The following is a 24837-nucleotide window of genomic DNA, read 5'->3' as shown; positions in this document are numbered from 1 at the left end:
TCGTCTCGAAGCATCCCTGAAGAGTCAGTTCTGCCTCCTGTGACCACCTTCGGACAGTTCTGGTGATCACAGGTTGCCGCTGGACCTCAGGAACATAGCGAGGCTTCAAGTGGACCAGGTTGTGGTCTGCCCTGCCCAGAGCAGGGAGAGCTGTGCAGCTGTATGCGTCCTTGGCATTGGCATACAGCAGGTCCAGAGTTTTATTGTCTCTTGTCTTGCAGTCCACAAACTGTTTGAAAGTGGGCAGAGATGATGACAGGGTGGCGTGGTTGAAATCCCCAGAGATGGCCATGAAGGCACTGGGGTGCCGGGTCTGGAGTCTCGCGACCGCGGAGCTGATGACGTCATTAGCCAGCGGTGCATCGGCAGACGGTGGGATGTAAACAGTGATCATGATTCCGTGGGAAAACTCTCTGGGCAGATAGTACGGCCGGAGACTCACCGCCAACAGTGCGATGTCCGGGCAGCAAACACGCTCCTTCACCGTAACGTGTCCGGGGTTGCACCACTTGTTGTTTACAAACACAGCGACACCTCCTCCCTTCTTCTTGCCGCTGCCGGCACAACTCCGGTCCCCTCGCACCAACTGAAAGCCGGGTAAACTCACCACAGAGTCCGGTATGTTGTTGTTTAGCCAAGTCTCAGTGAAGCACAACACCGAGGCCTCACGAAACACACCGTCGCTCCGTGTGAGTGCTGTAAGCTCCTCCAACTTGTTGCCCAGCGATCTCACGTTTCCCATCACAATGGAGCGGAGATACGGTCTGTATCTCCTCTTCCTCACCCACCGTCTCCTCCCGGCCCTGCAGCCCCGGTATTTCCCCCGTAGTTCCTTAGGGATTTCGTGCCTCTCCCCCATCTCGCCGCTGTGTCGAAGCTCCATCAGCTGGTCCCGGGTGTAAACAATGGCTCCGCCAGGACCCGGATCCGGCTCGAAAAAAGTGCTCCAAACACCGCGAAAACAAGAAAGAGCGAATGGAGCATCAACCACACTAATGTCAACCACACTCAGGCTGCTGCAATAGCAGCAGACTCATTAAACATTTTGATCATTGTCTAGCAGATGTTGAAGGAGATCAGCTGCCTCAGGAAATAGAGAGGGCTCTGGCCTTTGTAGATTGCATTATAGATTTTTTTTGTCAAGCTCAGTTTGTCATCAATGTGGACTCCCAGGTATTTGTAGTGATTCAAAATGTCCACATCAACCTAATGGATGTAAACAGGGAAGGAAGGGGGTTGGACCATCTAAAATCCACATTATGCTCTTCTGTAATCAGTATATTAAACTCCAAATGTTTCTGCTTGCACCAAGTCCACAACAGCCCAGTATTCTGACTAATCATGTCCACTGATGCATCAAGCCAAATCAGTCATCAGTAAATTTCAGGACTCAGTCCTGTGTGTAAAATCAAGTGTAGAAGGTGAGGAGGAAAGGGGAGAGGACCGTCCCTTGCAGTGCTCCAGTGCTGCAGACCACCCTGACACATGACGTCTGCACACAATGTTGTAGGTGAGCATACTGTGATTTGCCAGTGAGATAGTTCATAATCCAGGACACGAGGGAGGCCTGTGTCTCACCAATGGCTAGAGCTAAGTCAGGATGAGCATGTTGAGTGTTTTCACTGCTTGATACTTGAGTGGCTGCAGGCTTGAATTCCTGGGACATCTTGTCTTGGGATCCAGGATGATACATGACATTTATTCTATTCTTCCACAGCAAGGGGACCCTGTGTTGACAAAGGCTCTTTCTGAAAATATGCAAAGGATGCCAGGGACCTGTGAAGCACAGGCCTTATGAACTCAATGGCTAAAACCCACTGGTCCCGCAGACCTGTCTGGGTGGAGTTTGCTCAGCTGTCTCCCAGTGTAATCCTCAATGAAGTTGGAGGAGAGGTGATGGGACTAGGGCTCTGGACAACGAGGAAACACTTAAGGTTGGAGAGAAGTATGAGAGAGCATGAGGAGATGAGAATGCTGGGTTTGGTAGGATAAACGCAGGCAGGCCAATTAGGGGATGATAAGTACCAGCAGTGTTAAATCTGTTGAAAGATGAATTCAACTTGCTGGTGTCAACCCCACCCTCAGCCCCTCTTTCATTGGAAAGCCTGAATCCAGTAATGGTCCTCATGCCACACAACACCTGCTCTGCAGTTTCTTTTAAGTTTCCTTTCCAGCTTCCTCCAGTAATTGTTCTTGATCAGAGGGTTGATCATTACTGGAACAATCATTGCTGAATTGTTCATACCTCATATAACCTCTATAACCATTCACTCGCATTCATACCAATGGAGAAATTAGAGGTTTCATTTAAACTACTACATGGGCTGTGGGAAGAATCTATAGTACTTGGAGCAAACCCAAGCGATATATAACTTCTTACTGCTGTTACAAATGGATACACCGGTTATTTTTGATGATTGTAACCAGTAATTCCCAGTTCCAGGACAATTAACATACCCTCTTTCACATCAGGAGCATTGTTGCTTTTTTAAATTTGCCAATGCAGTACTGAAGGAAAAGTTTCGATTATCATTAACTTTTAGTTGTATCAGTTCATAATTTTTGAATAAAGGGCCAAGTTTAAGCTTCACTTAAATGTTCAGTTCTCAGTGCCCATTGTTACATAATAAGAGAAAAAAAATAATAACAGAATCATAAATTCTGTTATTTTACATCAGTAGGGTTCCAAACAGCATAGCTGCTTGGAACTCTAAATATTGACTGAGTCAGTTGTCTGTCTAACTAACTAAAGATCTGTACACAACCACCTCTCACTCATTTTGAATGAAATTTACATGGCAAGCATACACCTGGCACACCTGCCGCGGATTGCTGCCAACCCCCCACCCCCAGCAGTGTAAACCTGTGCATCCCACCAGGCCCCCACTCCCCACCGGCGCTGTACACCCATGAATCACCTGGCCGCCACTTCTCCCAGAAATGCAAACGTGTGCATCCCTTGTCTGTTTCTGATAAGTTTTCTTCCCTCATCAGGATACGCCAGCGTCTCTTGCCTGGCCCAACTGGGCATCTCCCTCATCAGGATACACCAGCGTCTCTTGCCTGGCCCAACTGGGCATCTCCCTCATCAGTATATGCTAGCACCTTCCGCCTAGCCATCTGCCCTCGACCGGACCTTTTCCTCGTCGATGTATGCTTCCGCCTACCTGCCTGCTCCTGCTTTGCATCCCCGCTACCTGGTCTGCCTGCTACTGCCCTGTGTATCCCCTACTAAGACTGCTTGCTCCCGCCCCACATCCTCCCTACCAGGACTGCTCCGTTGTGGTGTAGAGTCCTGTGTCTGGGTGTGGATCCTACCTCCATAATCTGTAACTCTGAGGGCAATCACCAGGAAAGTCTTTTTTCTCCAAAAAAAAACGTAGACATTATATAGTTTTAAAATGAAGCACAGCTTATATTAGGATAAAGAAGTTTCTTTTTACAAGATTCTTCTTCTTTTTCTTTCGGCTTTTCCCTTCAGGGGTCGCCACAGCGAGTCAACTTTCTCCATCTAACCCTATTTACTGTATCTTCCTCTCTCCCACCAACTACCTTCATATCCTCTCTCACTACGTTCATAAATCTTCTCTTTGGTCTTCCTCGAGACCTCTTGCCTGGCAGCTCCAATTCCAGCATCCGTCTACCAATATATTCTCTATCCCTCCTCTGTACATGACCAAACCATCTCAGTCTGGCTTCTCTGACCTCTCCAAAACATTAAACATGTGCCACCCCTCTGATAGCCTCATTCCTGATCCTATCCATCCTGGTGACTCTCAAAGAGAACCTCAACATCTTCATCTCTGCCACCTCTAGTTCTGCCCGCTGTCTTTTGGTCAGTGTGACAGTTTCTAGTCCATACATCATCGCTGGTCTCACCACTGTCTTGTACACCTTTCTTTTTATTCTGGCTGAAAGTCTTCTATCACATAGTACCGCTGACACTTTTCTCCACCCATTCCAACCTGCTTGGACCCGTCTCTTCACCTCTTTTCCACACTCCCCGTGCTCTGGACTGTTGACCCTAAGTACCTGAAATCCTCCAGCTTCTTGATCTCCACTCCCTGTAGCCTCACCGTTCCACCCGAGTTCCGCTCATTCACACACATATATTCTGTTTTGCTGTGACTAACTTTCATTCCTCTCCTTTCCAGAGCATACCTCCACCTCTCTAGATTTTCCTCTACCTGTTGTCTGCTCTCACTACAGATCACAATGTCATCCGCAAACATCATGGTCTATGGGGATTCCTGTCTAACCTCATCTGTCAGCCTATCCATCACCATTGCGAACAAGAAGGGGCTCAGAGCTGATCCCTGATGGAGTCCCACCTCCACCTTGAACTTCTCTGTTACCCCTACAGCACACCGTACCAGTGTCTCACATCTAGCATACATGTCCTGCACCAGTCTAACATACTTCTCTGCCACTCCAGACTTCCTCATACAATACCAGAGCTCCTCTCTTGGCACCCTGTCATATGCTTTTTCTAGGTCTACAAAAACGCAATGCAACTCCCTCTGACCTTCTCTGTACTTTTCTATTAGCATTCTCAACGCAAATACTGCATCTGTAGTACTCTTTCTAGGCATGAAGCCATACTGCTGTTCACAAATGCTGACTTCTGCTCTCAGTATAGTTTCCAATACTCTCTCCCATAACTTCATTGTATAGCTCATCAACTTTATCCCTCGATAGTTGCCACAATTCTGCACATCCCCTTTATTCTTAAAAATAGGCACCATCACACTTTGTCTCCATTCTTCAGGCATCTTCTCACTCTCTAAGATCCTGTTGAATAATCTAGTCAGAAAATCTACCGCTGCCTCTCCTAGACACTTCCACACCTCCACAGGTATACCATCAGGACCAACTGCTTTTCCACTCTTCATCCTCTTCAATGCCGTCCTCACTTCACTTTTACTAATTTGTGCTACTTTGTGGTCTACAATAGTCCCCTCTTCTACCCTTGCCTCTCTTTCATTTTCCACATTCATCAGCTCTTCAAAGTGCTCTTTCCATCTTCCCATCACTCTTCTAGCATCTGTCAATACATTTCCCTCTCTGTCCTTAATCACCCGGACCTGTTGTACATCCTTTCCATCTTTATCTCTCTGTTTTGCCAACCTGTATAGATCATTCTCACCCTCCTTACTATCCAACCGAGCATACAAGTCATCATAAGCCCTTTGTTTTGCCTTTGCTACCTCTGTCTTTACCATTCGCCGCATCTCCCTGAACTCCTGTCTGTTCTCTTCAGTCCTCTCAGTATCCCACTTCTTCTTTGCTAACCTCTTTCTCTGTATACACTCCTGCACTTCCTCATTCCACCACCAAGTCTCCTTATCTACTTTCCTTCCAGATGACACACCAAGTACTCTTCTACCTGTCTCCCTGATAACACTAGCTGTAGTGGTCCAATCATCTGGAAGCTCACCCTGACCACCCAGAGCCTTTCTCAACTCCTCCCTGAAAACCATGCAACACTCCTCCCTTTTCAGCTTCCACCATTTTGTCCTCTGCTCTGCCTTTGACCTCTTCATCTTCCTTGTCACCAGAGTCATCCTACAAACCACCATCCTATGCTGTCTGGCTACACTCTCACCTACAACCACTTTGCAGTCACTGATCTCTTTCAGGTTACCTCGTCTATACAAGATGTAGTCTACCTGCGTGCTCCTTCCTCCGCTCTTATAAGTTACCCTATGTTCCTATTTTTTCTGGAAAAAGGTGTTCACGACAGCCATTTCCATCCTTTTTGCAAAATCTACCACCATCTGTCCCTCTGCATTCCTATCCTGGATACCAAATCTGCCCATCACTTCTTCATCCCCTCTATTGCCTTTACCAACCTGTCCATTGAAGTCTGCACCAATGACCACTCTCTCATTTCCGGGAATATTCTGCATCACTTCATCTAACTCATTCCAGAACTTCTCCTTCTCTTCAGATTCACATCCCACCTGTGGGGCATACCCACTAACAACATTGAGCATCACACCTTCAATTTCCAGTTTCAGACTCATAAGTCTATCTGACATTCTTTTCACCTTTAGGACGTTCCTTACGAACTCCTCCTTCAAGATAACTCCTACTCCATTTCTCTTCTTGTCAGTACCATAATAGTACAACTTAAAGCCTGCTCCTAAGCTTCTAGCCTTACTACCTTTCCACCTGGTCTCCTGGACACACAGTATATCCACCTTCCTTCTCTGCATCATGTCGACCAACTCTCTATCTTTTCCTGTCATAGTCCCAATATTCAAAGTCCCTACTCTTAGTCCCAGACTCTTTCCTTTCCTCCTCTCTCTCTACTTCCGAACACGCACTCCTCCTCTTCTTCTTGTTCTTGTTCTTCGACCCACAGTAGCCCAATTTCCATTAGTACCCTGTAGGTCATCAGTGCCAATGGCGGTCGTTGTTAACCCGGTCCGCGACGGATCCAGTATGGTATAGTTTTGGTTGACTCGCATGTTTGGTTTTGGCAAAAGTTTTACGCCAGATGCCCTTCCTGACGCAACCCTCTGCATTTATCCGGGCTTGGGACCGGCACAGGGAGATACTGCTCCGTGCCCCCCCAAGACAGGCTTGGAGAGACATAGGCCAGTGCTGCCCTGTGGCTGCATTAAGATACATAAAGATACAAGATACATAAAAGAAAAATGGATCAGTGTTACTTAATACTTATAGGCTTGTTCAAATCACTTATGTAGGCAAATGGATGTTGTTTCATCATATACAGTAAGATGAAGCTGATACTTGTGACTTTTTTCTTTGTTAAGTTTGAAAAAAAAAAAAAGTCGAAAGAGTTTGTGTCCCCAAATGATCCTCAGCAATGAGTTGTTAGTGGCTTAATGCCCCTGATAGTGGCTTAATGCCCCTGATAGGATCATCCAAGGCAAACAGGTCAGAGATGAGAAGCAGAACTTGTCCTGAAGAGGGGTTGTACTCTCGTCCCCTCTGGTGCTGTCTCCAGTGACAGGTGCAGACTTAGATGTGGACATATTTATTCCCCCATGGCTTGTTGTCTGTACATAAGGATGCATCCAGGTGGATAAGAGGTTAGCCACCCAGAACCAATAGTGAGGGGATAGGTTCTGTCTAATGATTGTAGTCTTTGTAGTCAGGGTACTGGAGAGCAATCCTGCTGTGAACTCCCTTGTTCTGCAGAGGACTTTAATGTTCACGTGGGCAGTGACATGCACACCTGGGGCGGCATGACTGGATGGACCCCATTGATCAGAAGCTGAGAACTTCTATGTTTCTGGATTTCTGTGCTTGTCACAGATTGTCCACAACATACCCCATGTTCAGGCATAATGTCCATTTGTGCAATTGACACCAGGACACCTGATGCTGCAGTTTAATTATTGACTTTGTCGTTGTGTCATCGGACTTGCAGCCTCATGTTTTGGACAATCGGGTGGCGAGAGGGGCTTAGCTGTCAACTGAGTTGGCTCTGGTTGCTGAGACGCACCCAGTAAGGCTATGCCCAAATGTGTTGGGAAGGTGGGAACATCTGACAGGACCTCTTCTAAGAGGGAGCTCCAATTTTCCACTTCTTGAAATTTGAAGATAGCTTCACAGAAAAGTAGGTTGGTAACTAAATGTTCTGGCCCTGGTTCTGGTTTTACAGACCTTTGTGACCACAAATAGCCTTGATAGCTGGGGGATCTGACTGGGGGATAGGGTCCTAAGAGTTCTTTGAGATCTGGTGGTGCCTGGCCATTTAGGTCTTTATAGGTAGGAGGAATTATTTTAAATCCTATTCTCAGTTGTAAAGGGATCCAGTGCAGGAAGCCAGTTCCAGGGAGATATGATCCCTCACTCTAGTTTTCTCTGAAACATGTGCACCAGCATTTTGAATGCGCTGGAGAGTCTATAACTTGATAGGACAGCCCGTAAAGACAGATAAATAATCAAGTCTCGAAAAGACAAAATCATTACTTAGTTTTTCCACACCTTTTTGAGACCGAAAGTGCCTGATTGTTACAATAGTATGTAAAGGAAAGAAAGCAGTCCTTGAAATATTTTTTATGTGCAAGCTAAATAACAAGCATTGTCATGTATGTCTTGTGCTCCCTTTGCTATGGTCAGCCCTGAACGTGTACGGGAGGCTGTGTCTCCTGGTCCATCTTTCTTCTCTCCCAAGGGCTGGTGACAGGTTTACCTCCGGCTGGGCGAGGTACCTGAATGGTCATAGTGGTTATGGTGGATTCCATCAACTGTACTTCCAGCTACTTTGAGTGGGCATCAACAGTCACCAGTAACATATGCCCCCCGAAAGGGCCTGCAAAATCCAAGTGTATTCGCTGCCAGCGGGTCCCAGGCTATGGTTAAGAGTGTAGTGGGGAGGGACTGGAGCCTTCTGGTTGTGCTGACATGAATCACAAACTTTAGCCTGCTGTTCAATCTGAGCATCAATCCCCAGCCACCCGATATAACTCCAAGCGATGGCTTCAATTTTCACAACACCAGGGGGCCCTGCATGCAGGTCCTTCAGCAATTGTGGGCTCAGTCTTGGGGCCACAATCACCTGGTTACCCCAGAGAAGGCATCCCTGCACCACAGTGAGCTCATCTTTCCGTGAGTAAAAGGGTGCCAGGGCATTGTTGCACCAGTTATGGGGAACTGCTCCAAGAGTACCCTGTCCATCACTTGAGCAAGCACTGCGTCATACTTTGTCTTTTGCGAAGGTCAGTGCCATACACCGGCAGAGTATCCAGGTGATATGTCAGCTCCATATCTTTACTGAACCCAGTTCTCCTTGTGAACTACCTGCAGGAGCAAGGCCGTCTGCATTTCCATATTCTGCTGCACTCCTGTACTGGTTTGTGTAATGGCAGGCGCTAAGTATGAGGGCCCACCACTGAAGCCTGGCAGCTGCCATATATGGAATAGCCTGCTGGGGCTCAGCATGGTTGTCAGTGGCCTGTGGTCTGTGAGCAGGCGTAAATGGTGGCCTTGGATGGAGGCATGGAACTTGCATATGTTAAATATGATTCCCAGGGCCTCCAATTCAATCTGGCCATTGTTTTGTCCCGCTTTGCTTAAGGTTCTGGATGTGAATGCTATTGGATTCTCTAGACCACCAGTCATAACATGGGAAATCACTACACCCACACCATATGGTGTGGTTGTAGTGACAGTGGGTGCATGATGAGTAAGCACTCTGAGAGCTGTTCTTCTACAGTTCTGAATGCTTTTCCACACTCCTGGGTCCATTTCCATTGCACTCTCTTGTGTAATAATCCATGCAGGGGGCTGAGTATGGTTGCCATGTTTGGGACAAACCTACCATGATAGTTTATTAGACCCAGGAAAGAGCATAGCTGGCCTGCATTGGTTGGGGTTGGGGCCTCTGCGATAGCACAGAGCTTTTCTGGGGATTTGTGGAGGCCCGTGACATCGATTATATGCCCTTGGTATTCCAGAGTCTCTAAAAAACACATTTTTCTTAGCTTTTTCTGCTGCACCAGAGGCTAATTTTTTCCAAGCAGCTCAGTACTGCCTCCAAGTTTTTCAGGTGATCACTATCACTAAATCCTATTATTGGGATGTCACCCAGAAAGCAGTGCACATTGGGAAGCTCCTGCAACACCTGATCCATGATTCACTGGAAGATAGAGGGTGCTCAATAATGCATCACCATTAATACTTTTGCAAATCTTTGACATGTCCAACTGATTGCAAAAAGCAGCCACCCCACTTTTTATATGGGGAATATATTGATTGATTGATTGATTTTTCATCAAGTTTTTGTCTGAGGTCAACAGGTTAACTCTTACCACATCTCAGTATTTCCTTCCTTAATTACTTCAGCAGCAGCCCTCCAGGCCCTCTACTGCTCCTCGAGTGGTTTCTGGAGACCACAGAGCCAATCATGCCAGAAAGGCCTTCTGAATCTGCATGTAATCACCATTAGATTTTCAGGTTTCAGGAGGACAATAACCCTCTTACCATGGCCGCAGGACCAATGGTTCAACTATAAAGTCAATCAGTGATTTTTGGACAAAGGCGTTTTGCTACCATGTACACTTACCAACAACATTATTAACCGACATGACTTTACTCCAGTCCTGTTTGGTCCAATCCTGGTCAATTGCCGACTTCAGCCTAGCTCTCAATTGATGCAGGGCTATTTTCTAGCTTTGCCTTGAGTGATGCCTCCAGGGGCCTGTTTCAAACACCATTTTACCACTCCTTTATGTGTCACTTGATGTCATCCTACGGTTCCCGAGTCACATTCGAATAAGGTAAAGGTCATACATGTCAGTGGAGTGTTAGACTCTGCCAGACTGGAGCTATTTTGTTCCCAATGTCTCATATACATTGCTGTTTTTTCAAATTCTAAGGATAGAAGCAATGCAACGCTCATGGTATCTCTCTGCTAGAAAAGCCAGAATTCAACTCTTGTTTGCCTCACACAAAACTTTTCTTTGGATTCCTTTTGACTTGGTCAATAATTATTTTTTCTATTCCAGTTACTTTGATGAATGACTAGGACTGGTTTTACCATCCAGTTGGTTGAATAAGGGTTGGGAACTGTAGGCTTGACAACATTATTCTTTTGAGTTATTTAATTTAAAAAGACAAAAAAGTAATATGGATTAAAAAGAAGTTTAACATTGTTAAATTTATTTATTTTCAATATTGCTCAAAATCAGATGTACATTATAGGATTATCGCTGAGGCACTCAGCACAGGGTTGGTTTGGGCAAAGCAGTTCCGCCCTGCCAAGAACTCCATTGGCTTTTTCAGGGCTGGGGAGCAGGCAGCCACAGCTAAAAGAACACCAGCAGGCATCCTGACATCTGCAAGAGACTGGCAGCTGCTAGTGGACCTTGAAAAACAGCTTAAGTTCCCTAGCCATATTGCAACCACCACCCTCCGTCCTGACATTGTCCTTGCATTTGAGGCCACCAAGCAAGTGATAATGCTGGAGTTGACTGTCCCGTGGGAAGACCGCCTGGAAGAGGCTTTTGAGAGGAAGCTCTCCCAGTACATGGGACTGGTCAATGAGTGGCAGCAAGCAGGATGGAGGGCAAAATGCCTTCCAGTGGAAGTGGGCTGCAGGGGCTTTGCGGCCCGGTCCTATGCCAGTGCTCTGGGTTGGGCATCGTCGGGCAGCATAGGAGAAGAGCCATCTGCAATACCACCGAAGCGGCAGAGAGGGCCTCAAGATGGCTGTGGCTCAAGAGAGGAGAGCCATGGAGTCATGGTAGCTAGCGTGCCAACTGGACACAAGCCAGGGTCTGATCAGCCCTGGCTGGGTCACCTGGATGAGGGTGTATGATGTTAAAAGACCCGAAACACCCAATGATCCCAGGAAAATCACTGAGGATATGCCCGGGTGCATTAGCATATGTATTTACACAGCATTTGGGAGATTTAGTGGACAAAAAAAAATGAACAAAAAAAACATGTGCAAATTGAGTTTTTCCAGATACATTTGAATGCGACAAATTCTCATAATAGGTCTAAGTTACGATGGCTTGTTATGCAAATAGAGTTGTCGGAACTAGGTCGAAGGGGGGCTGTTGTGCTAATGGAGATTTTGTTAGATGGGAACAAAGGTACACCCGCTGGAGACATATCTAGATCACCTTTTCAAATTTTAATTCAGATTTCTCATGTATATAAAAAGTAAAAGGAAATCAGATGTCTGGTGTTGGCGAACTTATCTTACCAGATTGGGCATTCAATACACGCTTCAGTGAAATTTGGGTGAAAAGATGGAACAGGACATTTTTTCAATTAAAGTGGTCCTTCAACAATCTAAAACAGTTCAATTATTTCAATGGAGTATTGTCCGACATCTTTTTTCCCTGTCATCTTGTTGATCTCTTGGAGGCTGCTCTTAATCTTCCCAAACTCCAAAAATAGCCTCACCTGGGGACATATCACATGACATGAAACTGTTAGACTAAAGGATGTTGTGACATAACACTGCATTGACTGTGACAAAAATCACTCTCAACTGTAGTAATTGCATGTACACACAAGGACAAAACATATTGGAAGGCACAACTGACACTAAAATAACCTGAAATTGACAAAAAATGAAGACAAAATCTTCCAAAAAATCAGGATGACAATCAGACATTTCTTTTGAATTTTGGTTTCATATAATCGTTTTAATGAAATGGGCCCTGACAACAATGATGGTACCCCTAAAAAAAGGAGATTAATTTGACCATAGGGACATGTTTAACTATGGTGGTTTCTTGTGACAAGCATCACAGGTGTCTTCACACCAGTTGTCAGTCAGTCTGCCAATTTTAGGGGTGAAAAGTAGTCATTGAGGACCGAGCATGGAAAGCAAGGAACAAAGTTGTTTCAGGAAGTTAGAGAGAAAGTATAGACAATCATGTTAAAGGTGAAGGCAAAAAAAGGCAATCTCCAAACTTCTTCATGGTCCTGTGATGTCAACTGCACATATTATTCAGAAATTTAAGGTCTACAAGATTGTAGCTGACCTCCCTGAATGTAACCACAAGAGGAAAACTGACAATGAACAATTTCAGAACAATTTCCAAAGAGGTAAGAGGTGAACTCCAAGGTCAAGTATATCAGTGTCAGATTGCACTATCAAATGCTGTTTGAGCCAAAGTGGACTTAATGGAAGTCTTCTAGAAAGGATATCACAGTTGAAAGCAAATCAAGAAAAAGCAAGACTGGAATATGCCAAAATACATATTGATTAGCCACAAACCATCTGAGACAATGTCAAATTCAGATAAGCTCTTGGTCTAGGTTCAAAGATGCAAAAAAACATACCAAGAAAAGAGCACTGTACTGATTATGACACCTAGAGGGGCCTCAGTTATGCTCTTGGCCTGCTTTGCGTTAACTACAACAGGGTTTCCTGAATCTCTGCAAATTACAATGAAACCTTGAGAATATCAAGGCATTCTGCAAAATGTGCTGCCCAGTGTCTGACAGCTTGGTCTGTCCCAGATCTTGGGTTCTGCAACAGGATAATGACCCAAACACAACTAAAACACCCAAGAACAATGTCTCTCTTCTAAAGTGGCCTTCAATGAGCCCTAATCTATACACCATTGAGCATCTGTGGAGGGAGCTGTAGCATTGGGTGTTAAAAAAGCATTCTGCTAATGAGGAGTAGACAAAAATACCTGTCTGACAGGTGCAGAAGTTTCATTGACTTACAGAAACCATTTAAATGTAAGATTACAAAGGTTATACAACAAATATTAAGATAAGGGTACCATAATTTTTGTCCAGGTCTGTTTCGGTTTATGCGTCTGCTGAACCACAATTTAAAAGCAATGTATAATTTTCAATGACTATCAGTGAATTTACATTTTATTATTACTTTTGTCATTTTCAAGGACACCAACAATTTTTTTCACATGACTAATAAATAATTAATCTCTTTGAATGTTTACCTGTGAATGCTATTGTGAATGCTATTTATTGATAAACCAACATGAAGCCTTATACAACAATATGTAGAAAACATACCTGAGATTTGACAAAAGTGTGGAGGTTCAGCAGCAGGCTTTTAGCCTCAGGGGTCATCACAAGCACTGTAAAATGAGCATCTAACAACAAGCACACCCAATCCATGATCTGTAATACAGAAACATTCCAGTACCTCATTTACAAATCAATAATACACAAAGTTCCTTTGCTGAAAATCATCACTCATTATCTCATCTTATTTTCTGTAGCTTAATTTATAAATATCTGATTATGCTTGTCCTATGAAAGTTATTAAAAGGTGTTTTACATGTTTAACAGTACAACATTGCAGACTCCTAATGGCCTTAAAAATGAGAAATGCAACATAGTGCTAATAAGGAATAATTTTGTAAAGTTAAGTCAACTGAAACCCCATGAAAAATAAGAAGTATTAGCCTCAAAAGCATGCACTGAAATGGAAGAAAACTAATATATATAATTTTGTTGAGGTAGAAAATGGCTAAGTAAGCAAAATGTGTTTTTAAAGTTACATTACATGACATTTACAATATTGATACAGGAGTTCACAATTACAATTGCCATCAATTGGTTGAATCATCAATTGGATTTCTATAATGAATGCCAATTTTATTCTTTCCACAAGGTGAATTCATTACATATGCCTGTCATCAGACATGTAACTTAACATGTAAGGCATCAGAGTAATTGCTATACAATGTTAGGCAGCATCAATTAATAGAAGTACAGACCTGGGTTAGACTTGGTGATCTCCAGCCATGCATCTGTGGGAGCACATTCTGGGAGTATTTTGAATACAGGAACTGCAGGTACTGGAGGAAGAGCTGATGGAAAGAGAATCAACAACACATTTACTTTGGGTTCTTGAAATAGCATCTGCAAGATTTAATTGTATTTTCATATAAAGAAAACATCAGATAGAGAAGCAATATATTAGCCAGATGTACCTACAAAATTACCGAGCTGTAAGTTCAACTCAGTGTATTCATGTAGCACACAAAGACTTGCAACAATATCAAACCACGTTTGACTCTGCTACGACTTTCCTTCTGGCTTTCAGTTTTAAGCCTGTGACTGTGAAAATCATAAGGTGTAAGCCCAGCACAAGTCATGTGAAATATAAACTACACACTACTCACAATTACATGTTTTGAGGGGAGATCCTTTAGATGAGGGAGAAGAAAATCATCACTGTAGGTCATCTGCAAGACCTCATTTCTTCAATGTGCCAGTCAAGGTTTTTCCCATTTTTCTCAACTTGTCTGATTTTTTTTCCCTCTTCTGAGGTCTTGGCTCAAATACTATATGTAAAACACTTTGCAAAATGATGTTAGGGAGGCAGGAATTCACAACATGTGGTTATAAAATTACAAGCCTTTTAACTCAAAGACCAGAATTTCAGCCATTGGAGCAATTAAGGATACAATAAAACAGCCTTGCGTAAACCCACTGGACAAAAAGGCTGTGGTAGGGTATGGGTTTTCTTCTTGTCAGTTCCACCTTTATTGGTGCCACTATAGCCATCTTCCACTAAGGAAGTGGTACCAAAACCATTTTGCAGGCCGATGTGTTTTGGTTCCATTGCGGTTAGAGCCTCCATGAGCAAGAGGCTGTCAGGCTCCAGGCTCAATGTATCTGCCTCGATGTCTGGCAAACTGCAGGAAAGTTTCAATCGTTCAGTGTATCAAACATGATTGAAATAATCAAATCAACCAGAAACATTATCAACAACTGACAATACCTATAAGAATGTCCCGTATTACCTGATGAAGGCCTTGAGACAAGCACAGATCACTGCCTCTGGGATATCAGGGAAGTACTGCAAGCAAAGCTGACATAGGAAATAATCCTTCTTCTCAAGAGCCAGTAACACAAGGTCAGGACACAAGCTGTTGAAGATCACAAAGATTGCATTATGTTTGCATAAAATTTCAATCAATGGATGTCCATGATTTGCCCTGGTTGCGAAGGGACTTTTTATAATGCATGGTCTGAAACATCATTTACTATAATAAATTTATGAAAAACAAGAATGAAAATCCATACAAGGTTTTCCTCCTTACATACTTAGTAATGGAGACAGGGAACATTTCAGCTACACAATACAGGCCATCAAACAAAGATTCTGAAATTGCCCATTGATAAGAAAGAACACTTTTTACATCATTGGTCATTTAGGTGCAATTTTGCCTCTGCCTTGCATTACTAACCTGTGGCAGAGACACTGGGTGTGCACTAGTCGAGCAAGGGTGTCTGGCGTGTAGAAGTTTGGATCAGCCAAGCTTCGAGACACAAGTGATAAAGTCAGCCGACCTATTGAAGGTTCCAAGTCTTGAATGCATTCCCTGGAAACAAGAACCTCCACTTCGTGCTGAACCTCGGCAATTGAACCAATCTAGGTTGAGAAATCAAAATATACTTTTCATTGTCAACCATTAAGTTGGCACTATGACGCTAATAAATACAATGACTACCTTAATGAGCTCCAGTACTTGATCAAGTGTTATATAAGGTGCAGCCTGATTTTTATGGCTTGCTCTCTGTAATAAAGAAAGAAAACAACAATCAAACCAAGGGTTGGCAAAGCACAAAAACAGCCATTAGAATCAAACCAGTATGCCACTGTGGAGAGGCAGTGCTGGAAAAACAAAAAAAAGATTTTGGGTAGGGGTGAATGCCTTCTCTTAATCACCTAGCCTACGCATGATCAGTTATGTTCAAAACATTGACAAAGTCTCCAGTTTATTTATTTTTTTTTTTTTCCACAAATCATTTTTCACAGATAATTTTTCACAATCCCTTTCTTTCCCCTTTCTTGTGTATTGCAGCCATGTCATGAGCATTATTTTCAGTTCATGGATATTGGTGTGTTCCCAATCACAGAACACAGTGACTAAAACAGTGATCATGATAATTCAGTTTAGGCTGTACTAACGCTATGCTTTCCTGTCACTGTTGCTTTTTCATGTTGTAGTGAACTTGGTCTGGAAGGGAATTTGACTCATTCCATTGAAAATTTGAGATTTTCCTGCTTCATATTGTAGACACAGACAAAGTTGCAAGAGGACAAATTATTAACTTGGTGATTAGAAAACACTTGGCCACATTAGGTTGGCGCATGAGCATTCAAGTTTAATCGTCATCTTCTTCCTTCAGCATTTCCCTTCAAGGATCACCACAGCTTATCAACCTTCCCCATCTAACCCTATTCTCTGTATCCTCCTGTCTCACACCAACTACCTTCATATCCTCTCTCACTACCTCCATAAATCTTCTCTTTGGTCTTCCTACCAATATATTCACTTTCCCTCCTCTGTACATAACCAAACCATTTCGGCTAAATAATCTATTGAAAAGCGTGAAATGACATCATGATCTCACGAAATGAACACGGAAAGATGTGAAAGAAAGACACTATAAGAACAATACAAAAAGTCACAGAGCAGATTATTAAATTTGGTAAAAATATTACTTTAAAAATGTACACAACATACGGTCTTCCTTGTCTCCATTGTTGTAGAGGTTTGGATATTCTCGCCATGGAGAAGTTTATTCCAAGATGGAACAGAGGCTGAGGTTTTAGATTCTGTTAAGACACATTCAAAATGAATTAATATTTGCTGACAAAACAAAATTTAAGTTTACAAATTTTATATACTGTCTTTGCAGTGTATTTAATTGAAATATACAGGATGAAAAGGGTCTGCAAATGAGTGATTTCTGTTTTAATTCAAATTTTCCCCCTTTTTATTCATTCATGGGGAAATGCTCAAGAAGACATTATTATCCACACAAAGTTTTCCCGACTGAGATCATATCTATTACTCGGGTCTAAAAGCTGTTGTTACAGCAGCAGCATTTTTTAAACTCACCTTGAGTCTTGGCCGGCTTTAGTTTTCCCAGGGCAGATGCAAGTGATGATTTGGCACAGTCATATGGAATTATTGATAAAGTTTTCCCATGTGGAATGAATAACTTGTTTGAAAAATTCCGAAGCTATATCAGAGAGAAAATTAATTAAAAAAATGAATTATTAGCTAAGCCAACTGCCCAAGTTCTTTAGCAATAAATTGCTATAAAGTTTTGAGAGGTGACTGATTCAGCACAAATAAAGAGCAGTAAAACTACCGAAGTTATACAGTCTTTCATCAACACCCAGAAGTTTCAAGAACAGGGGAAATTATATCTGAATGCTATCTTTGATAAAAGGTTTTACTGCATTTAATGCAATGCCAAATAAAAATAATTTATGTACTTAATATATCCCTTCATTCTTACCTGTCCAAATATCTTAGCCCCTATTTCTTTTGCTGCCTGAAGTGTTTGAAAATTAGTATTCCAGATGCAGAGGAAGTCTGAAAAACATAAAACACCTCTAAATAATACAGATCTCAAACAGCTTGAAGTCATTTTTGCTAAACACTAAACACTTTATCAGTCCATTTAACCTGTAAAATAAGAAAAAAACATCTTTGTTTGACTCTTCTTTGGACAGCGTAAAATGTAGGGGAAATCCCTTGCATTTGAAAAGGAAAATAACTTGCAGGAAATCCCAACACACAGAAAAACAAATTAAAACACTTCAATTACAAAATCCCTATGAATATGAATTATTATTAAGTGGTATGTTTAAGTCACCGTTTTTTTTCTATATTTCTCAAAATTTGATAGTTTTGGTGGCATGTGTTCACGCAACAACAGTCAACAGACAGGATCTTCCAAATTTACCTTCTATGTTGGAACTGTGGACATTCCTCAACTTAAAGGTAACAATTTTTATACAGTTAATCCCAAATAAATACCTATAAATAACATGTTAAAGCCCCACCTTACACACGCTGTTTTTTTCCCAACCTGATGATGTAGATATATTTAATGTTTACACAGCAACAGAACAGAAATGACAAAAATATTTTGTATGGAGAGAAACCTTGGAATGAATAACAAAGCAATAAAGATGTTTTTTGGGACACTATACTTCTGTTGAGCAGACACACAATAATAGCTTGCTGAAACTTGCAACTCCTTTTTGAGAAAACTCAGAATATCAGGAGATATTTACCTTTATCAGCTCCCACAGAGGGGTGAGGAACTCCAGCAACAACTACATGGTCTTCATCCAGGATCAGGGCTGATGCAGCCTCAAGCAGACTCTCACCAACAGAAAGGTCTAATAAAAGGCCACGGGGGAGCAGAGTTTCTTGCAGGGCTTTGTCAGGCATGAACCCCAACACAGAGATTACACTCTGGTACAAATGACCGTTGGGGTCTAGATGGAAAAAAGGCACCAAGAATTAAGGTCATTAGGTAAACATTACAGGGCAACAATTGGGCCTATCTAACTTATCAAGCAGTAGTCACAAATTTTAGCTTAACCTTTCCTTGAAATTGGATTCTCTTTCAATTCAGGACTAGTAAAATTAATAAGCAACTGGAAAAAGCAGGCTTACACAGATAAAGAAGGCAGATGTGATTATTCCTGTAGGAAGCAGAGAAACTAACTGGGGAAAGAGCAGGCTCCTCTCTTTCCAGTTGAAACCTCTGCAGTGTGTTGGTGTTCAGTTTGTGCAGGTAAAAGAAATGATCTCCCTCCTGGTGACAGACATTAATAGCAATTCATAGAAAAAAACATTTCAAAGTAGTAACATCTAAGAGCAGACATGTTATTAGTCAATTACAACACAAGGATAATTAAGGGTTGATGCAATGTTGTACAAATAATTTCATTCATATTCAAACACAGAGGTCTGTCAGCCAATTTGTTCATATTAATGGAGTGTTATAGGTTATGCATCAAAAGACTACAAATATTACCTTTTCAGTTACATAGATGATAAACTGTTGTGATTTTGCCACTAAATCGATGCTCCATCTAGAGAAAAAAATATGATTGAAATTGTACATTAAGAAAATAAGATGGAAAACAAGAATCCAAGAAGTGTCAGCATCTTTACATGTGGTGTCCAATTTGCAAATTTCAGAAGTAGGTGCATCTCTCTATATCCAGGATCCCCAAAGTGGCACATACCCCCAGAGGTCTGCAAATTAATATAGAGGGTACAAAACGAATTTCCCGAGTCTGCTGGGGACCGCATCCAATTTCCCCTTGGGGATCAATAAAGTATTCATTCATTCAAAAATAATAATAGATACATAAATAAAAAAGATAAAAAATTAAAAAACATAATTTGAAAAAAATCCTGATTCTATTTAGAACCTGAAATATAAATACAGTCTGTGGTGCTTGATCCTGTTGACAAAATTAGATATCTGTAAAGTCTATCCTCTAGTGTTGTGTAAATTAATTAGACTGTGAAAATAGACCACAAGATTTGGTTAGTAAAAAAAAAAAAAAAACTGTAAGAGACTGTATTTTCTGTCTACTATGTCTACTACTATGTGTTGGAGAAGTTTTCATTCACGGTTTTCATTTTTGTTTAGTTTTTCTTTAATGCGCAGGTCTAGGTAATACATGGCAGGGGTCAAATGCCTGACAGGGTATTGGACTTTGAAGTTTAGAAACTCCAGATCTACATGATAATGCAAGCACTGAACATGTGGTTAATTTCTGTCCTTTTTACAATTGCTTTACTTTGCCTAATAACTGTAAAATAATCAGCATGAAAATGGCTGTATGTATCAATGACTGAACAGTGGTGCATTTGCTTTTGAAAAAAATGCAACTAGTGACAAGAAAAATGTCAGCAACTAGATTCTGCATTTTAACTGCTCTTTGCCTATGATGTGTAACATTGTGGACAAACAGTTGCTTACATGATGACCTCTTCAGGGGCCAGTACTTCCTCTATGGGCTGCTGGGGAGCAGAGAGGAGACTGTCAAGGAATCGAACGGCTCCTTTCTGAAACAAGACCACAGGTTCTACACCAGCAGCACAGTGGATCCTCCAGATATCCGAGGCCACCTAGAGAGGTAATGGGGTTTGGGTTAGTTTGTCAAAGTTTGTTGACAAGGAATACATATTTGAAAAAAAATGTTTTGAGATTTGCAAAAAGAAACAAATGTGCATTAATTCAGGTTTTTCAATACTGGTATAATGATTATGAGTACCGTATTTTCCGGACTATAAATTGCCTTTTTTCATAGTTTGGCGGGGGGTGCGAATTATACTCTGGAGCGACTTATATGTGAAATAATTGAGCTCTCTTGCGCTGATGTGTGTGTGTGTGTGTGTGTGTGTGTGTGTGTGTGTGTGTGTGTGTGTGTGTGTGTGTGTGTGTGTGTGTGTGTGTGTGTCTGTGTCTGCGTGTGTGTCATTAATATAACAGCCATCATCACATACACATGCCAACCAATCAAAATTCAGCAGGGGCGGGTGATGGCAGATGTGCATTGGGAAAAAAGAAGCTACCAGCGATTTCTGTACCTATGAAAATTGATCATTTCAACATTCGCGCTAACTTATAAAAACAACTGAAAAGGGCTGAACAAAAATGGCACCGAAAAGAAAATCATATTCTGCAGATTACAAGCTGGAAGTAGTGAAATATGCAGCCGAAAATGGCGATCGAGTAGCGAAGAGAAAGTTTGAAGTTAGTAAGAAACTTGTAAGGGACTGGTGAAAAGCGGAGGTTACTCTAACTGAAATGAAGAAAACTAAAAAAGCTAACCGTGGGCTAAAAGCTAGCTGGCCACAGCTAGAGGAACAAGTTCACACTCGGGTGCTTGAACAACGTGTGGCCAGGAGAGGCTTGTCAACAGTACAGTTGCGTCTGCCAAGGAGATGAATAGAAATGACTTTGCGGGAGGACGTTCCTGGTGTTACCGCTTCATGCAACGCAATCGCCTCTCTATCAGAGCAAGGACGCCATCCAAAAAGGCTGGAATAATTGGAACTGCAAGTGACGATAACTCTGATGTAAGCTACATACCTGTAGATGAGGAAGTGGCACACTGTCAACCTTCGGAGTTGTTCAGAAAATAGGCTATTCTTGTTCAGCCTGTTGTTCTCTATTCTATTTTCATTTTAAATTGCCTTTCAAGATGAAATGTCTTTTCTTGGTGTTGGATTTTATTGAATCAATTTCCCCCAAAAATACGACTTATACTGCAGTGCGACTTATGTATGTTTTTTTCATTCTTTATTATGCATTTTTGGCTGGTGCGACTTGTACTCCGAAGCGACGTATAGTCCGAAAAATACGGTAAGTGTCATAAATAAGTTAAAGGAATAGTCTGTTTTTTGCAACCCTGAATGCTGTACAGCTTCGTAGTTAAGGGATACAGTGTGCTAGTAGCCACTTCAGAAAATAAAAAAAAATGTTAATGAAGAAAACACTCTAATATGTAATTTGAGAGTATTTACATCCAAATTGGAGCAAGGGTTTAGGAATTCTTCTTCTTCCTTTGGCTTTTCCCTTCAGGGGTCGCCACAGCGAATCAACTTTCTCCATCTAAGCCTATTCTCCGTATCCTCCTCTCTCACACTAACTACCACTCTCTCACACCAAGCAAGGGTTTAGGAATAACAGCTCTTTAATACGTAGCCTCCACTTTTTAAAGGGACAAAAAGTAATTGGACAATTGACTCAGAGCACTGCAAAAAAATAAAAAGGCTGCATGGGCTCTTCCCTCTGTCTGGCCGAGTCAATCACCAGATCTCAACCCAATTGAGCATGCATTTAACTTGCTCAAGAAAAAACTGAAGGCAAAAAACCCCACAAAGAAGCAACAACTGAAGACAGCTATAGTAAAGGCTTGGCAAAGCATCAAAGGAGATAACCCAGCATTTCGTGATGTCCAGTCTGGGTTCCAGACTTCAGGCACTCCTTGCTTGCAAAGAATTCTCAACAAAATATTGAAAAGTGACATTTTACTTAGGGTTATGTTTATTTGTCACATTACTTTTGATCCCCTGAAAATGAGGAGTGTTTTTAAAAAAATGTCTGCAATTCCTAAGTTCAAGATTCAAAGATCACATGCACAGGGTAGAAATGAGTTTCCCTGTACAGTGAAAATTATTCTTAAGGTACTTTGTAAGCTCTCTCAGCCAACAAGTGAAAAGACTAAAAGCTTTGTTCACACATACAGTAGCCTTGAATGCCTTGTCCAAGTTTATGTCGTCCTCCTTCCAAATTCTGATGACCTGAAAAACAAATAAGGCATAATTGTTAGACGTAATTTCAAAAAGGTTTTATGAAAAAGTTTGAGCTGTGACAAATTGAGTTTGAAATACATTGTTTTCAACGAAGGCTGCGCAAATACCGGTAAGAGCTACCGGTACATACGGTATTGTATCGTATTCTTTTGCGAGTGAACAGAGTTGTCAGGATGTTGGTTTGTATTCTATTAATAAGGTTTGACTGACTTATCTGACTGTTTTGTTGACATTCCCTTTAGCGCGGCTCCATTTAGTGGATGCATTTTTTTTAAATAGGCCATTCATTGAAGGTGCGCCTTATAATTCTGTGCGCCTTATAGTGCGAAAAATACGTTACTTAAAATACCGTGCTAATGCATTTTAAATTTCTAAAGGGTTGAGTAGCTCCCGGTGTTTTCTTTATTATGGGAAAACAGGTCCAAATGGCTCTTTGAAGTGGTAAAGGTTACCGACCCCTGTCCTAAAACAAAGAGTTTGTTTGCGATTCCAGATAACTAAATTACATCGATACAAAAAATTAGCAAAAATGTGTGGTCAAATAAACCATTTGTGACAGTGGTGGGAACAAAATAATGTGTACAGGTATTAAGAATAATTTCACAAAGTCAATTTTCAAAACCATTGCCTCTGTTTTGAATTAACATTTTGTTTTATCATACGTTAGTTTTGCTTTAAACAAGTGGTAGTGCCTCTGCGTGGGGCCGGAGTCTGATAGAGTATCTTTATCGCCAAAACATCGGGTACCTTCTTATCTGTGACAGACACATATTCTTTATTCCGGCAGTTGTACACAGCGGGGCAGGTCAGATGCTGCCCTTGTTTCACCGTCCAGCTCCCCAGCGGCCTCTGGTCTGAAACCTACCAGAACAAATAAAAGGGACCAAGCTGCCTCTCACGGTTCGACTGCAAGTTATAACACAATCGATAACACCATATATCAACCAAGGTTGATATAAAACTAGTTTATAATAACACCTAGTTCACAATAACAACACACGATTGTGTTTCCGTAATAAGATATGCCAAACAGATTTTCACCGGTTTAACATTCTTGCAGCAACAACGTGGAAGCCTTGAAAAGTCGCAAAATGTTAGCCAGACTATGTCAGACATAGAAATTAAAATAAACTCTCCCCCCCTTGTTCTGCATGCAATATCAAGATTCCTCTGAACAATACAAGCACCAAGTGCTTTTTAGTTTCAATCAGAATTTTTGAATTAATCTTTTCGCAGAAATAATTATCTGTCTGCCGTGTTGTTTTTTTTTTGCGAACCAATGAGCGTGTCGTTACTTATAAGCCATGCTTTTCACAAAAACCGGCGTATCTATAAATTCATCAAATACTCAACGTCCTATCGAGGACAGTCAAACTAATTCGCAATGGTGTTTGATTGTTGTAAAGGAAAATGGCAACACGAGTTTTGCGAGGCGCAGTGAACTGCAACGGCAGGTCTGGGATATCCACAGAACACAAAATGTTACCTTGAAGAGTGTTACTGATCTCGTCGAGTCAGTAATGATGACATGATCGCTGTCTCTCTCAGCCTCGATACCTTGAATCCATGGATCCGACGGAGTTTGAGGTGGTACAATTCCACACAACGTGTAACCATCATAGAACGCCGCCATGCTGGACGTGAAGCGAGTAGGAATAATTCAAACTCTCGCGAGAATAAACCATGCGGTCCACGAGCACTGACGTAGATTGAAAGTCTTGCTTACGCTTATTCGATACATAAGCGTTATTTTAGCCCCACCTCCAAAAAGTATGTTTGTTGAAATACATGTAGAAATTATCTGAAAATACAATACTTAAAATACATTTAATACACTTTATATAGCACGTTTCTCATAAGATTGATCAATACGCTTTGAAGAGCGGGGAATATCTACAATGCATTACTTCAGGGGAATGTATCATCTGAAAAGTCAACTGTTTAATAAATAAAAACAAGACGGACGCATAATACTTTATGTAAAGATGTAGATGAATGAATGCGGTATTAAATGGAAATGCTAGCGTATAATACCCCAAAGTATAGTGCACGGACTGAGTAAATTGACTTCTTTTTTAGACATCATACATATACATGTGTGTGTGTGTGTGTGTGTACGTGTGTATATGTGTGTGTGTATACATATATATATATATATATATATGTGTGTGTGTGTGTGTGTGTGTGTGTGTGTGTATGTATATATATATATATATATATATATATATATATATATATATAGATACTGCTCAAA

General features: G+C 41.7%; 1 protein-coding gene across 1 annotated transcript; it reads right to left on the bottom strand.

Annotated features, from left to right (window-relative positions):
• Positions 1-11598: 11598 nt before the first annotated feature.
• On the bottom strand, positions 11599-24262 carry nol11 (nucleolar protein 11). Its single transcript, XM_086156772.1, has 18 exons — positions 24070-24262; positions 23331-23444; positions 22515-22571; positions 20242-20390; positions 19282-19339; positions 18918-19059; positions 18530-18736; positions 17746-17822; positions 17340-17463; positions 16962-17053; positions 15942-16007; positions 15678-15862; positions 15231-15356; positions 14892-15122; positions 14607-14685; positions 14199-14291; positions 13489-13596; positions 11599-11892 (listed from the first exon to the last, which is right to left on the bottom strand). Exons 1-18 carry the CDS (start codon positions 24214-24216, stop codon positions 11779-11781), a joined length of 2169 nt encoding a protein of 722 aa, XP_086012898.1. The 5' UTR covers positions 24217-24262; the 3' UTR covers positions 11599-11778.
• Between the last annotated feature and the right edge of the window lie 575 nt (positions 24263-24837).

The sequence above is a fragment of the Fistularia commersonii genome, chromosome 12 (assembly GCF_037954325.1).
Source record: "Fistularia commersonii isolate RoL2024-O1a breed Wild chromosome 12, RoL_Fcom_v1.0, whole genome shotgun sequence".
Taxonomy (NCBI): domain Eukaryota; kingdom Metazoa; phylum Chordata; class Actinopteri; order Syngnathiformes; family Fistulariidae; genus Fistularia; species Fistularia commersonii.
Note: the sequence above shows the minus strand (reverse complement) of the source record. Positions and strands in the feature narration are given on the sequence as shown.